Source organism: Acomys russatus, chromosome 10 (assembly GCF_903995435.1).
Source record: "Acomys russatus chromosome 10, mAcoRus1.1, whole genome shotgun sequence".
Taxonomy (NCBI): Eukaryota; Metazoa; Chordata; class Mammalia; order Rodentia; family Muridae; genus Acomys; species Acomys russatus.
In genome coordinates this window covers 70,470,291-70,486,954 of record NC_067146.1, presented here as the reverse complement: position 1 = coordinate 70,486,954, position 16,664 = coordinate 70,470,291, and the positions used below count along the sequence as shown (strand labels likewise).

Sequence of the window (16,664 nt, the reverse complement as noted above, 5' to 3'; positions counted from 1 at the left end):
TTGGCTGCTCTTCCAGAGGACCTGAGTTCAATTCCCAGCAATCACATGGCAGCTCACAACTATCTGTAACTCCAGTTCCAGGCGATCTGATACCCTCACACAGACATACATGCAGGCAAAACGCTGATGCACATAAAATAAAAATAAGTAAATTTTAAAAAATGATGTATTTATTTTGTGACTTGGACAAGAAAAGCATTGTGATGGATTACCTCAGTTGATTCTCCCAGCAATATTATTCATATTTTATAGATGAAGAAATTATTATAATATTATTGAACTAATAAATAATATACTCAGATTTTATCATTTTTATGCTAAGTCTATGCTCTGGTTCTTATGCTTTATTGACGGTAATGAAAATGACACTTGAGCATTAATTTGGAACATGTTAAGTATTTTAAAAATCAATTTTACAGATTTATATTATGGTACTACATTGCCTAGTTAGAGCAAAATATCCCCTGAGTACACATTGTTTATAATCTCTTTTTCCTCTCCACAGAGTTCTTTTAATAGTCCGGCAAAGGGCAATCTCAACCTAGAGTGTTAGCCACACAGTTCTCAGTACTGCTGCAGAATTTCAGATGATTGTTTTTCAGCTTTAGAAACCATACAGTCAAGGCACCAATAGGTAATTCTGCTGTGTAACAGTACGGACGTATATCAACACTCCAGGAGGCCTAAACTTTAAAAGTAAGAAATGCTTTTGATTTCCTATTTATGATAAAATACAAATTATAGAAGCATTCCTCAAACCTCAAAGACCTTTGCTTACAGTTGATACTGCAATGTACTCCAGCAGGGAGGACTACAGACCAGAAGGCTGGTGACATATGGGATGTGCACAGAACTTCTGCAAAATGGAAGTTCCAAGACACTAAAAAAAAAAAAAAGATGTGTGTGTTGGTGGAAAAAAACTGTAAGGCAAGTCAATTTTTTAATTAAAAAATTATGTAGCATAAACAATGCTAATGAGCCAAAAGTCCCAGGAGATGAGGCCTGTACCTGCCTCATTTTTAGGTCCCTTTCACTTTTCCTAAGTGTACACCCTACACTTGAAGTGCCTCAAGCAGAAACCTTTTCATAAAAGAGTTTTGAAGATCTTCTTTGTCTTTGTTCTTAATAGCTCACCATTTCCAAGTCAAGTTGTCAATTTGATGACAAATTACACACACACACACACACACACACACACACACACACACACACACACACACTCAGAAGAGCCACGATATTGTTCAGGGCATCACCACAAAACAGATACCTGGAAGTTCCTCATAAATTTCATCATCTATTGGCTGGTTCTTTGATGGGCTGCTGACTGGAACAGGATGATCGACGTCATCATATAACTCTCCTCTTTCATCATCATCCTCGGGAATGATATCGGATCCCATGTCTTCAAAGCACATTTTGTGAAGCAAATTTTAAAGAAAGCCAAAGAGAAACTGAACACAGCTTTACAAACTAATACCTACATGCTACCACTGTACTCTTTTAATTTAAAGCTTTTAAAAATGGTTTTATAAGTGCATGAATCTTAACGTTACCAACTGTATTCAAGGGAAGATGCTCTCATCAACCCAAGTGAATGGACCATATTATACCAGTCAGTGTTCTCCTGCTCATCTTAACAGAAGTCAGGATGGCTGGCTATGTGAAAACCCAAGCCAACCCATACTAAATTAATAGATAAGAAACATGAAAACACATTCAGCTGATGCTCTTACCTTGTAATACAAATTTCAGCTGCTGCACCCATTCCTCGGCATCTTTGGGAGAGGCTGCTGTAAACTAATGAAAAAATTTAAACAATAAGAACTGAAATTGTCATGACAACATAAAAGGTGTGCTGCATTCTTATCGTTTCTTGAGAACATTAGTGATTCTTTTCATGTCTAGGGGTACTGTTCTTGCAAGGATGCTTCTTATAATGTACAGTTAATTTTGACAAATTTATGTAATTGAAGCAGAGGATGATGGATTTGAAACTCTGATCAGCAGCTGGCAGCTGCACAGGGAAAAATGCTGCTTCTCTTCATCAATGTCAACGGCAGGACTGATGAACAAAATTTGCCCTTGACAATTAGAAGACACCCATGAATTTCTTTAGACTGCTGGGTGCAGTTTTCTTAAAAATGTTCTTGTCAGATTCCAACACACTACCTGACAACTTAATTAACTGGCTTTCAACTGCAATCTCAGATATTTAAAACTTATTAAACATACATTCCATATTGATGCCTAGCTGATGGCTCTTGAATTGTAGAGCTGATAATGTGTCTTTATCTTCATTTTCTCCCACACCCCTAAGCAATACAATATGCATTAATACTCTAATATTTTTCCTTTGATGATTTTATTCTTTCTGCTATGTGATTCTTTTAGGAAATCACACAGTTCTATTAAAGTAGACATAAAATGTTACATGTGATGTGACTGATAAATTACAGACTCATTTGATCTTCTGCAAGGATATATCACTTGAACTGTTCAGAGAAAAAATTAATGTATTACCTCTTTATATGAATGTTCAATGTACAAAACAGCCTTTTTATTGTTAACATGTCAGGAAAGGCAGTTTTAATAAAATGTTAATATCTCCATAAATGAAATCAGAACATCTTATCAAGTTAATTTCAAGGCAACATAAGAATTCCAACCTGATAGATACGCTTATCAGGAGCACAGATTTCAAAACAGCAATCTTTCTTTCCATCCTTCCTGAGGGTGTTATTCAATCTGACATCATAGCCGTCTATTGCAAATTCACCTTTCTGCTGTTTGTCTATAGAAGATAAAAAGCAAAGTTAGAGTTTCCGTTCACTACAGTGAATACAAATGCCCGATTACCTCTTACTGATAAGTCTTTCTTTGTCACTTCTCAGGACAAAGTCGAGTGCTGTAGCAATTCTAAACTCTGCAAGTAGGAGGGAGCCAGAGGCAGAGGAGTGTGGATGGTGGCGGTGTTCAGAAGGAAGCGTGGAAATACACAGGGGAAAATTTAAGTGCTAGAATTTAAAATGTACTAGAAATTTGAACTTCAGAAAGCCAGTGGTGAGGCTTGTCTACTTGAAATTTGCTGGACTTCCCTTTTCACTGCGCTGTCCTTCTCTCAGAAGTGCTACTAAGAAGAGCCTGTTCAGTCCGTTGGTGGACATGGGACTGGAGAGAACAGACCTGGATCTCATGTGGTACAGTCAAAAGGAAAGATGGCTTCAGTTTGGTCAGATATTGGTTTAAAGATAAATAAAATAGAACAGAAGCAAAAGATTTAATACTCTGAAGTTAGGAAAATTAACTTTTGTCATTCAGTTGTGCCATTTTGATAGAAAAAGTTACACAGCAATAGGTTTATTTCCCACATTAACACACAACACCAAAATCAGAAGTGGGGACAAGCTACCTTTTTTTGCTGAGCTCAGGTTAAGTACAGAAATGCTACCACAATGCAGGGCCAACAATAAAATATATATCTTCTTTTCTTAAATACATTAATATAGCACCTGAAATATCATTACTTTTTAAAGGCCATGGAGATCGTATGGTGCCCAAAATATCAAATGAGGGAAAAAAAAAAAAAAAAAAAAAAAAAAAGAGTTAGACATAAACTAAGCCTGAAAAATCTATTTGGTCCAGTTAAATTTTTTTGAACCTCACTTGGTTGAAGAAATCCATATTTAAACTCTAAGCTTTAAAAAACTATGCTTTGAAAATTATAAGCCAAGTGTGTGCCTGTACATCAGCAAGGGACCCAAGGTAAGAAGATCCTGAGTTTGAGACCAGCTTAGACTGGGAGATCCTGACTCTAAACAGAAATAAAGGGTTCCAGGACACTTTTCACTATGTGTTTCTTTAGGTATCAGGAGGTTCTATGGCCTTATATGTTAAGATGCTTCTGCTGAGCTGAACACAGTACACTTGGGGATGTAGCTCAGTGACAAAGCATCACTTACCATGCACAAGACATCCTTAGTACTAACACCCAAAATATAACAGTTTCATGAGTCTACATTATAGACATATGGCTTTCTTGAGGCCTTTAGCATATTTACATACTGACTGAATTTCTAAGAGAAAAATTCAATATGCAGCATGAGCAAACATCACTCATCTATGAAATTCTTTTATCCAGAGAACAGTTTTATATATCTGGTGCTTCCTAGAATATAGCTTGTAAAATATCTAACTGGAAAAATACTGAAGGAAGAGTGAAAAACAGTAAGTGGTTAAACACATCCAATTCTTCTACCATTCTCATAGAAAACTAAAGTATTCATTCATCCAACGAATTTACGCTAAACACTTTAAACATGTCTGGTAACATTAGAAGTATGTTAAGATACACACACAAAGACAGATGTGTTCTGCAAGATGAGTAATAAAATATGGCAATAATTTAAAGATAAAACAGAAGGAAATTTCATTCTTTTCAAAGGCAGACTTGCAGAACAAGGGGTGGTTACTATTTAACCAGGTAAATGCCTAGATGCCTGGTACCATTAACTAAGCCAAAACTTTGTGGCTGTGTAGGTCAGAGAACCTGGGATTATTCTTTTTCTAAATGAATATTGTAATAAACTTGTAGGAACCAGGCCTGACTGGGCTGCCTGTCTGTCTTGCTGTTTCATGTCCTGTTTCTAGCAGCTTCTGTGTCTGTGTTTATGTTGGTTAGCTAGTCATGTTTACTGCTCTGAGAACGCACCCCTCCCCTCCTCTGGACTTTTCCTCCTGTGCACAATCACCTCTTGAGGGATTTCACCTGCGAGTGGCATTCCTGTTTTGCTGCCTATAAGAAGGCTCTTTGAACAATGAATAAAGGCTGCTGCCGCCGCTGCCACTGCTGCTGCTCTCTTAGCATGAAGGGACCACTGTGTTATTGTGTGTGTATGTGTGTCTGTGTGAGTTAAATCCGCAGTCCCTCGCCCTTGAGTCGGTACCGCGGTGGCGTGGGCCTGCCCCCTAAATTCTTATCTTTATATGAATCTCTCAACCCTCATTGGCTAAAGCTCCTTCTGCAGTAGATGGCAATCAATGCAGAGACACATAAGTGGTGGATATGAGAGAGAGAGAGAAGGGGGAGGGAGAGGAGGTGGGAGCGGGGACCAGGGGAGGGAGGGAGAGATGGAGAGGATGGAGTAATCAGCTTCAAAGAGGACAGCTATATCCCGGATCTCCACTGAGCCAAGGCTCAAGGAACATCATGGAAGAGGGTGTGGAGACACTATAAGAAGCAGACTGGGTAGTTATCTGTAGCAACACAGTTTTTTTTTTTTTTTTTTTTTTTTTTTTTTTTAGACAAGATAGAGCCATTCCACACATGAATTTGCAAAAGCTGTGACTAAAATGCACATGCTTGAGCCAGAAGTCCCATCCCTGTGTGAGGAGCTACTGGCAACTGATGGCTGCTGGGGGAAGGGCAGGCAGTTTTCTTCAGGGATGCCAGCGCTGAGAGGCTATGCCAACTGCAGTACACGCCCAGGCATCCATGTATATGCAAGCAACACTAGACAGACTCCTGGGTGTTTAAAGAGAGAGAGAGAGCAGAGGAAGAAAAGAGCATACATGAAGTTGGAAAGGTGATGACGCGTTAGGGGAGAAGTTGGAGGGGAAGGAATGGGGGTTAGAGTTCATCCAAACACATTATAGGCATGTGTGAATATTAAATACAGGATTTTTAAAAGAATACTCAGCTGGGGGCTGGAGAGGTGGCTCAGCGTCTAACAGCACTTGTTGGTCTTGCAGATGACCCAGGTTTGATCCCCAGCACCCACACTGTGGCTCACAATTATCTGTCAACTCCTTTGGAGGGGGGAGGGGGGATCCAATGCCCTCTCTGACCTCTGGGGGCACCAGGTGCAGACATACGCGCAGGCAAAAACCCCATACACATACAACAGTTTTTAAAAAGAGAATACTCAATTGAAAACAATTTTCAACTATAAGAAAGTTATGAATACCTAAACCTACTCACCTTATTACACATAAAGAAAAAAAAAATCATGTGAAATTAGGGGTGAATTCTTTTTTAGGTCAATCAGGCTCCAGTGTGGGCCCACACTCAGGAACACAAGGGCAGCACAAGAGTGTAAAGCTCGGAGCTTCAGGGAAGTGGAGGTGGATCTGGGGGAAGTTAGGTGGAGACATGAGACATGAATGTGATCTAAGTCAATTGCATTATAGCCTCAAAACCAAAACACACGCCTTTAACCCCAGCACTCGGGCAGCAGAGGCAGCCAAGTAGGATAGAGGGATGGAACCAAAAAGGTTTAAAGAAACAAGAAAATTCACAGGCCCTTCAATTGGTTCTGCAAAACAAAAACCATAAAAGTAACTACATTTCCCAGTAATCAGAATGGGGCAAGAAGGTATGAAATGGCCAGCACAGCTCTAATGGAGCCTGCTCCTCTACACCAGCTTCTCCTCTACAGGAAACTCTGGCACTTTATAATCATTCATTTCTATATCTACATATGTATCTATTATGCACAGTATGCATTTATATAGCATATACACATATATTAGTCTAACAATGCTTTCTGGGATAGCTTTAAGAACATCTGGTGACTTGAAACAGGTTGTTAAAAACAGTAAGATGTCAATCAAGGAATCAAAGTCATGCTAATTTTTTTCCTGAGAGCCATGAATGACTAATAAAAGATTTTAGCTTTGGGAACTTCACACACAGCAAGAGCTCATTTCCCAAAGTGCTAAAAGTTCTAAAATATTAGTCACTAAGATGTGTATATTCCTAATTTCACAATGTCTTTTAAACACATTTTAGCATTTTCTTGACAGTCCAGCATCATTTTGAGTATTTCTCTGTATTATAACGCACTGCTGCCCTGGGGAGTTCTGAGGTGTCTATCCCTCTCTTAAACTTCCCTGAGCTTCTATTTCACACTTTAACCTTGTCTCATGTCCACAGAACTGAAGGCTGCCAGGAGAAATGAGATAATGGGATCCATTAAGTCAGTAACTTAATTTCATATAATTTTTTCTTTTAATTTTACACAATTTCAATTCAATACATTAAAGGCAAACAAACAAACCAGTTGGTTATGACCTACTACAAAACAAAATACATGACACTAGTGACAGCTATTTCTTTTTACATTTACACTGACTTTTAGGTTTATGGATTTTTAAGCTGCCCAAAAGACAAGCACATATCAAAGACTCAAAAGCCTATAAACAACAATATTTTCTGATTTCAAAAAAAGTAGAATTACTAGTGCTAGAATAAGATAAAATATCCTTCACATATCATATAAAACAAAATTGCAATATAAATCTTATAAATACCAGAATTCATTCACACAAGCCGTATGTCATAGTGATATGATGTTGATGTTCTCACACAGAAATAATGTTTGAGTGGAAGAGATATGTCCTCTTATTGTTCCCCTATCAATGCTAAAGTTGTGGGAGGTGTGAGAGAGGAGGAAGGTTAATTTAGTGAAAATTTTTATTTTCTACAAATCCTTAGTTTTGTTATATTAAATTTCTGGTGACTTTTGTTCTAAAATTTTATAAAGAAAAATTACAACAACATGATGTAATAAAGAACCTTTAGGAGCTAGAGAGATGTCTCAGTGGTTGAGAGCACTGGCTGCTCTTCCAGAAGTTCTGGGCTTGTTCCCAGAGTCCACAGGTGGTTTGCAACTATCTGTAACTCTAGCTCCAGGGGATCTGAACCCTCATCTGACCTGCCTGGGCACCAGGCACTCATGGGGTACAAGACATACATGTGGGGAAAATACCCAAACATCCAAAATAAAACAAAAAAATTTTTAAAGAAACTTTGATCTGTCTTTAGGATGGCTTGGTAGGACCAACACTACTTGTAGCTGTCAGTAGATAATCCTGGCATGTTCTCTAACAGGGGAGAAGGAAGGCAGTCTGCGCCCCGAGAAGACACAGGTACAGTGCCCTGCCCACCACTTTCCTCCTCAAAAGAGGAGAAACACAAGGTTCATTTCACATGTTGATTCAGGATCATGTGAAACTAAGAAGGGAAAACCCAAAACCCAGGGTCTGGAACAAGCTCCTAACTGAGCCATCAGTTATCAGCCCTCTGGAGTGCTTGATAATGATCACAAATTGTGGGAAAACACAGCTGTGGAGTCAGAGGGCTGCACTCAGTCTTTGCTCTGTCTCTCAGTAGCCCTATGTCCTCCTAAATGGTTCTATTGACAGTCTCTCTCCATTCCTGTCCATCCTTAAAGCCAACTCCGATGATATAGCTTTCTGCTTAACATCCACACTAAAAGTAAAATCCTTAGAGAAGCTCAGAAGGCTTTCCAATGTGTTCTGCATCTTTTAACGAGGCTCCTTCCTCTTTCCACTATGGTCCAGCGTGGCTCCCCACATGGATCCTCTCTGTGGGCTTTCACAGCACTGCATGCATTTCTGTTTTTCCCTCGCTTGAAGTGTCCACCTTCCCCTGTGTTCTCTCTTAGCCCGTCTGCATTGCTGTCAAAGCCATTACTGGGTAATTTATGAACAACTGCAATTTACTTCTCAATGTCCTAGCAGATGAGAAGTCCGACACCAAGGTGCCAGCAGGTCTTACACTGTTGCAAGTGGACATTTTGCTGCAGTGCTCTCCAGAGTGGACAAACATTGTGGCCTTGCAGGGAAGAAGTACAAAAGGGAATTCAGAGCCCATAGAACATTTCTACTGTGTCGTTCATGAGGATAAAGCCCTCATGGTCCAATCATTTCTAAATGCTATATATCCTAACACTACCTTCTCGGCAGTGACTCCAAAATACACATTTTGGACAGACACATAATTTAAATCGTGGCCCTTACCCAGTAAACTTCTATTCATTCTTTATGGCCCAATAAAATGTCCTCACCACAATGAAGCTTCCCCTAGGGCCTCTGGCAGTTAGTTCTCTTTTCTTTGTGATCCAAAGTTCCTTAATTTAAATGACCTATACGACCTCATTGAATTTGTGTCCAGCTGTCTAGCTCCTGCCTTTTCCTCACAGCCTCTTATCTCCTTCCCACTGACACTCACACGTCTCCAGCAGTGAGCACCTTTAAGGATCTTTGGAGCCCCGCTATGTATTATATCTAGCATCTAGCAAATAACGATATGAATAAATGAGTAAGTGAATGAATGAATGCCTCGATGGGGATCTGAGTATCCAGGATGTGGAGCGCTTGATGAATGAGACTCGTGACGGTCACAGGACAGGGAGGAGAGGAGAGGATGGATGGAATTTCACAAAGTGATAAAACATGTACTGTAGTGTTTGTTACTTACAGGCCTGAATGGCTATGAATAATAAATACAGACAATATCTATGGGTACAGAGGTAAGTGCATTACATACCCTGGAGGACGACGGCACTCTCTCTAAGCCATTACTACTTTGATAGGTCAGTATAGTTTTTGGCATGCACAATAAGGCAGAAAATGTGAGCTATGTATGTGTCAGAATAGTAACAAAGTACGATTTAACCTAGTGAGCGGTATCAACCCCGCCTTGTGCCTCCGTGAGGCATTGATCTCAATCCTACCTACTTGGAGGCTTACAGTTTTCATAGGTAGTTAGTTCTCTCCAAGTTTAAGTTTAGGCGATGGCTCAGATGCACAATAAAGCTGTAAAACTCAGCTACTTGACTACACAAAAGAAAATTAAAATGTTATTTGATGTTTTCCTGGAAAAAAAGATATAAAGTGGCAGGAAATAGAGATCATGCCAAATAAGCAATTAAAAAATGTCTAAGGCAGAACTTTTTTAAAGTCCAGAAATAGAAGGGACAGGGATTCCATGAAGAAGAAAATGCTACAAACAGACCTGGGACACAATGGAAAGATAGCAATGGGGAAGCACACGGCAAACAGAGCAGGGGCACATGGGAAGACACACAGCAATGGCAGTGTAGAAACAGGCCGGGTCTTTAAGCACCAACACGTTATGCTGCAACATTAACTTTTGAAATACATGTGGCTGAGGGAACTGCGTGGACTACAAGGCACTTAAAACGCTGGGCTGGAGGGATGGTTGGGCTGGAGAGATGGCTCGGAGGTTAAGAGCACTGGCTGCCCTTCCAAAGGTCCTGAGTTCAATTCCCAGCAACCACATGCTGGCTCACAACCATCTATAATGACATCTGGTGCCCTCTTTTGGTGTGCAGGTGTACATGCAGGCAAAACAATGTACACACAACAAACAAACAAATCTTTTTTAAAAAGAAAATGTTAAGGATGACAGCAGCATAAATAAGGTCTAGCAATAAGAACAGGAATGGGGATTTACCATCTCAAAGATTCAAGCCGGAATTTATGTAATGTTGGCCTTTGGAGAAAAATAGAAATACAAATACTGCTTTGGGTCTGAGGAAGCCTGGCTGGCTTTGAACTAACACTGATATCAGCAATCACGGACCCTCAGGACACAGAAGTGATATCCCTAATTACTTCACAAGCATTTGAAACTCCCTTTCCTGAGTCTGGGGAAAAGGCCTTTTGTTGAGAAATGACAATGATAATTCACACTGTGATCTGTGATGATCGTAACTGACCTCGGACACTATGACCTACTTGCTCACAGCAGGAGGGGCAGTACATGCGCTGTCGGCTGTGACCACCCTACAGGCACCATCACTACATGCAACATGTCAGTGACAGGACCCAAATAGCCACTAAATTCTAAAGTCATTAATCTCACCAACCAAAAGGTGGGACAGACTTCTGCGTTGTGTAAAGCTTTAAGCTTATCTGAAATACAGCAATTTCCTCTGCACATTGTTCTAATAAGCACTCTACAACCCACAAATAATACTACATAAAATATAAATTTCTAAACCACACTCATAAATAACAAATCCATGGGAAAATTATATTCAGTGGCACTGGGCTTTTATACCCTTTTGCCTCCTTAAAGCACTCAGTTTAGAAGTGAGTATTACCTGTTTCATTTCTTCTTGTTTTATTTAAGGACAGTGTACTTAATTTAGTTATTTTTCACTAATCTTTTTGGTTTTGTGTAAAATTCACAGACACACACACTTGTATACATGTGTGTGAACACTATCCATAAAAAGTGATTAGTGCATATACATTGTATAAAACAATGGTTTCATAATATATTTTAACCACATATATTATGTTGGCTATTACTTAGCTCTATAAACAATGACTTCTATTTTAGAATACTCCTCTTCTGATCTGCTTTCTCTTGGAAAAAAGAGAAACTAGGAATACGTATATTTTTAATTTCATTGTTTTACAGATTCACCTATTCAAACAAGAGAGCTAAAATTATGTGAACTATTACTAAAATGTGCGTCAGTTAATAAATGAAGCTGTAAAGTATGAAAGTTAACACAGGGTCAGTCGTGGTTACAAACCTGAGAGATAGACAAATTCGAGGCCTGCCTGGAGAATGGATGCCCTTTGTTTTCCTAACATTAAGAGAAACACAGAGGGGCCCATAGGGTCCTGGGGATTCACAGGCCCACAGGCTTCCTGGGGATTGTCACGCAGCTGGGGAGGTAGGGCATTTTCTTCAGTGATTTATCCACTGGTGAGGGGCCCATGCTGCTGTGACACTAATGAAACTCACAGGGCAGAAGAAGAAAGGTGAGACGGAGATGGAGATAGGGAAACAGAGGAGACAGAGAAAAGCCATATGAGTGAAAATGATTTTACTTTCTTTTATAATTCATAAAAAGACAAGTGCGTTAAGTTTTAGGGCAGTCTGGGATTGACAGAATTCATCAAATAATGAAAGATAGTTATAAATTAGTCTTAAAGTATAATTCTCAAAAATTTCCAGCGTTTTCTCCATTTTGTCTTCAGTTCACTCTGCAGGGAAATGATCATAAATGCCTGCAATGGAAACTGCTTAAGTGAATACCAACACTACCTTTATCGCTCCCATAATAATAGAACACAGTCTTGCTGAGAGCGCACCACCGTTTCTGCCATTCAAACCCCAGAAAGCTGTGATCTGAAAAAAAAGCAGAAGAAATGAACAGGTTAGAATCGACACATGACTCCAGAAGCCATTTCCTTACCATGGAGGGGAGAGCTGGCTAACACAGTATCTGAGCTTCCTTTCACCACGGACGTTACTCTGCCAAGCCGCAGCAACAGCAAGTGATAAAGTCCAGCAGAGAGGGGCCACCCAACGTTCCCATGCACAGTCTCTAAAGGGCATCTGACTACATGTTCTTGAAATAACTGATCCACGGGGTCTGATTCTCAAAGCTGTCATAAAAGGGAAAGGGGAGGGATGACATGGAGCATTTGTACTGCCTCCTTCAGCTTCAAATTTCAGCTTTAAAAGATTTTTTTTAAAAAGTACGAGTGGAATTATCAGATGGTGTAAGTGATGAGGTAAGGTAAGTTTAAAGAGTTCTCCTGCTTTCATTCCTGTATCATAACAGCATTTCCAGATTTCATTTTATTTTTGTGCTGAAAGGAGGCCAAGCCCCAGTTCACAAGGCCAATGGAGAGGGACGCTGAAATGAGAACAGCCAGCAGCAGGCGAGGTGCCAGGCTGCTCTGAAGCACAGCGGGCCTGTGTGCACTGTTGGGGCAGGAAACTCACAAGGGTTCATGCTTAGATGATAACAGGCATGGCCTGCAGCTTTCCTAGAAGGTGTAGGACGCTGCCCCCAAATTGCTTAGGAATACCCCAGGCTGCACTGAAAGCCAGACCTAATGCTTCGCTAGTAAACACTAGGCAAAGCTGAAAGTGCCGTTTCATGTTTGGAGAAGGCCACCCACAATTTCTTACAGCCTTCCACTGCTTGCAGAGAACACTGCTTCCATGAGTATGCCACAGGTATGTTTTATCATAGGATGGGGTGGGGGGGAGTAGCTTTGGTGTTTCCATTAGCTCTACAGCTCACCTTTTCTGCGTTTTTCCAGGTAGCCAGCCTTTAGGACAAAAGGAAGGTCCTGGGCTGCAATGGGAGGAAACTGGTTTCCTGCAGAAAATGAGAGAAAGAAAAAATGGTGGGTATTCACTTTGGAAAAGCAAGCTGGCCTTATCTCATTACATTCAATGTACCTTAATTACTGTAATTATTCAAATCAGATCTGGCAACCTTCCTTCAAATCTATTCTATAGACTCCCTTCTATCTTCTTGTAAATCTTGAGTTAAGAAAGGGGGAGGGGGTTCAGAGACTGAGGGCAACCAACCAAAGGGTATACATGAGCTAGACCTAGGCCCCCTACATATATGTGGCAGGTGTGCAGCTTGGTCATCATGTGGGTCCCCTAACAATTGTAGCAGGAGCTGTCTCTGACTTTGCTGCATGCCTTTGGATCCCTTTTCCCTAGATGGGCTGCCTTGTCTGGCTTCAGTGGGAGAGGATTGCTTAGCCCTGCTATGACAGTGTAGACTGGTATCCATGAAGGGGCCTCCCTTTCTTTGAGGAGAAGGGGAAAGGAGAATGGGGAGAAGGGGTGGGGTTGTGAGGAGAGGAGGGAGGGGCCTACAGTCAGGATGTAAAGTGATTAAATAAATCAATGAAGAAGAAAAAAAGTTCATGCCCATAAATACAATGCAGTGTGTGTATACATATATATATATGTATATATATATGTATGTATATATGTTGCAGTTGATTATCTCAAGGGGTGATACCCTGAATATATATTCAATAAACACAGAATTATGACAAATAAACACAATAAATCCCAGATAGAGAGAGTAGGGATTTCAAATGAACCACGGGTGCTTCTTCACGTTTGCTGGATTGGTGCCTCAACAATTTCAGTTTACATCAATTCTTACCTGCATATTCTTACTCCCACCAAGTCAAACAAAGCGATTTTCCCCAATATCAAAAACAGAATTTGTTCCTGAGTCCACATCAAATATTCTCTCCCCCTACCTGAATTCACAGAGAAACCTTAGGTGAAGGGGTTAAGTCTGTCTGCTTTATGCTCTAGGTTTTTCTAGGGCATTTAAGCATCATCGAAAAGGAAATAGCATAAACCAACAGCAGATTTCTAACAAAAAACTTAAAGACTAAGTTGTAAGTTAAGTAGGTTAGAAACTCATGATAATATGTATCAGGCCATTTAGTAACTTCACTGATGTTCTTAGAAATTCCCCAGCTCTTCACAAGTGATAACTGAATAGAGAGATTATTGGTATGTAGTAGGCAGGCGATAGTTAGGTAGGTAGATTTTTTTAAAACATGCAAAAATTGTATCTAAGTGGAAAACAAGTTGGGCCAAGCATTAAATTAGTCAGGGTATGGTGGAATAATTGGGTCTCACTAAGTACAATCTTTGTTGCTCCATTGAGCAAAATATATTATTGTTACATACAAAACATATGTTCTCTGGAGCCATTGAGATGGCTCAGCAGGTAAAGGTGTTTGTTACCAAGCCTGATGACCTGGTTCAGTCCCAGGATATACACAGTGGAAGGAAAGAAGTAACTCTTTTTTTTTTTATTTTTTATTAATTTATTCTTGTTACATCTCAATGTTTATCCCATCCCTTGTATCCTCCCATTCCTCCCCCCCCCCATTTTCCCATTATTCCCCTCCCCTATGACTGTTCCTGAGGGGGATTACGTCCCCCTATATATTCTCATAGGGTATCAAGTCTCTTCTTGGCTACTTGCTGTCCTTCCTCTGAGTGCCACCAGGTCTCCCCCTCCAGGGGACATGGTCAAATGTGAGGCACCAGAGTACCTGAGAAAGTCGTATCACACTCTCCACTCAACTGTGGAGAATATTCTGACCATTGGCTAGATCTGGGAAGGGGTTTAAAGTTTACCTCCTGTATTGTCCTTGGCTGGTGCCTTAGTTTGAGCAGGACCCCTGGGCCCAAATCTGCCTATCATATTGTTCTACTTGTAGGTTTCTAGGACCCTCTGGATCCTTTTATTTTGCTGTTCTCCCATGCGTCTCTCATTTAGAGTCCCAATAGGATGCCTTCCCCTCTGTCCCAGTTTTCTGGTAAGTGAAGGCTTTTGTGGGACATGCCCCTTGGGCTAGTATGCAGATATAAGTGAGTATATACCATTTGATTCTTTCTGCTTCTGGGTTAACTCACTCATTATGATCATTTCTAGCTCAATCCATTTATCCACAAATTTCGGGAATTCCTTGTTTTTAATAGCTGAGTAGTATTCCATAGTGTATATGTACCACAGTTTCTTTATCCACTCTTCTACTGAGGGACACTTAGGCTGTTTCCATGTTCTGGCTATTATGAATAAGGCTGCTATGAACATGGTTGAGCAAATTTTCTTGTTGTGTGCTGGAGCATCTTCTGGGTATATTCCAAGGAGTGGGATAGCTGGGTCTTGAGGAAGCCCTATTCCCGTTTTTCTGAGATAGCACCAGATAGATTTCCAAAGTGGCTGTACTAGTTTGCATTCCCACCAGCAATGAAGGAGTGTTCCTCTCTCCCCACATCCTCGCCAGCATGTGGTGTCGCTTGAGTTTTTGATCTTAGCCATTCTGATGGGTGTAAGATGGAATCTCAGAGTTGTTTTGATTTGCATTTCCCTGATGACTAAGGATGTTGAGCATTTCTTTAAGTGTTTCTCAGCCATTTGATACTCCTCTGTTGAGAATTCTCTGTTTAGTTCCAAGCCCCATTTCTCAATTGGGTTATTCGGTTTGGTGGTGTTTAATTTCTTGAGTTCTTTATATATTTTGGATATTAGACCTTTGTCAGATGTGGGTTGGTGAAGATTTTTTCCCAGTCTGTAGGCTGTCGCTTTGTTCTCTTGACAGTGTCTCCTGCCTTACAGAAGCTTCTCAGCCTCATGAGGTCCCATTTATTAATGGTTGACATTAAGGCCTGGGCCGTTGGTGTTCTGTTCAGGAAGTTGTCTCCTGTGCCAATATGTTCCAGGCGGAAAGAAGTAACTCTTGTGGGTTGTCCTCTGACTTCCACATAGGTAATGTGTACGTACACACACACACACACACACACACACACACACACACACACACACACACACAGAACAATAATTTAAATGTTCTCCAAATTTCAAAATGAATTATTCTGAAACAAAATACTTTTTAAATTTTTTTTATTTTATGTGTCTGAGTATTCTGCCTGAGTATTCTGTCTGAGTATGTGCACAATGTGTGCACAATAACATCAAAGGACAGAAGACACTGTGGCCATGATCCCCTAGAATTGAAGTTACAAGTGATATGAGCCACCATGTGGGTTCTGGGAATCAAACTTTGGTTCCCTGCAAGAAGAGCAAGTGTGTTTAACTGCTAAGCCATCTCTTCAACCCTTAAGGTGTTACTACTTTAACTTTACTGACCAGAAACAGGTAGAGAAGAGATGGAAGAAAGGAGGGGAGAAGAAAAGGTAAGGAGAGAAAAAGATTTGTTAAAGTGAATACATGACCTAACCTGAGTACTTTAAGAACAATGTTGATTAACCTATAAATCACAATAAAATGTCAAGTCATAAGCAATACTTACCCTGATTTCTCATTACCTCATGTATCATAAATAAAATTTTTTCTTTCCAGGGAGGGAAAAGAACATTCTTAACGGAAATTTCACTTTTCTAAACCATTATAGCTATTTGTTCAATATCTAGGATTTAGTAGCCTTGTACACTTTTTATAAACAAAAATACACCAGTAATAACCCTTTAAGTATATCTTTAAGTCCTAAGAAGAACTTTATGATTG

The 16,664-nt window shown here is 40.1% G+C and overlaps 1 protein-coding gene across 2 annotated transcripts in view; it reads right to left on the bottom strand.

Annotated features, from left to right (window-relative positions):
• Skap2 (src kinase associated phosphoprotein 2) overlaps positions 1 to 16,664 on the bottom strand; it is a 148,713-nt gene that overhangs the window by 45,844 nt on the left and 86,205 nt on the right. For both annotated transcript variants that reach the window (XM_051152371.1, XM_051152372.1), the window contains exons 5-9: positions 12,882 to 12,959; positions 11,891 to 11,974; positions 2,667 to 2,791; positions 1,734 to 1,797; positions 1,268 to 1,402 (exon numbers count right to left, since the gene is read on the bottom strand). In XM_051152371.1, coding sequence (XP_051008328.1) covers positions 1,268 to 1,402; positions 1,734 to 1,797; positions 2,667 to 2,791; positions 11,891 to 11,974; positions 12,882 to 12,959 — 486 coding nt within the window. The remainder of the gene's footprint in view (positions 1 to 1,267; positions 1,403 to 1,733; positions 1,798 to 2,666; positions 2,792 to 11,890; positions 11,975 to 12,881; positions 12,960 to 16,664) is intronic.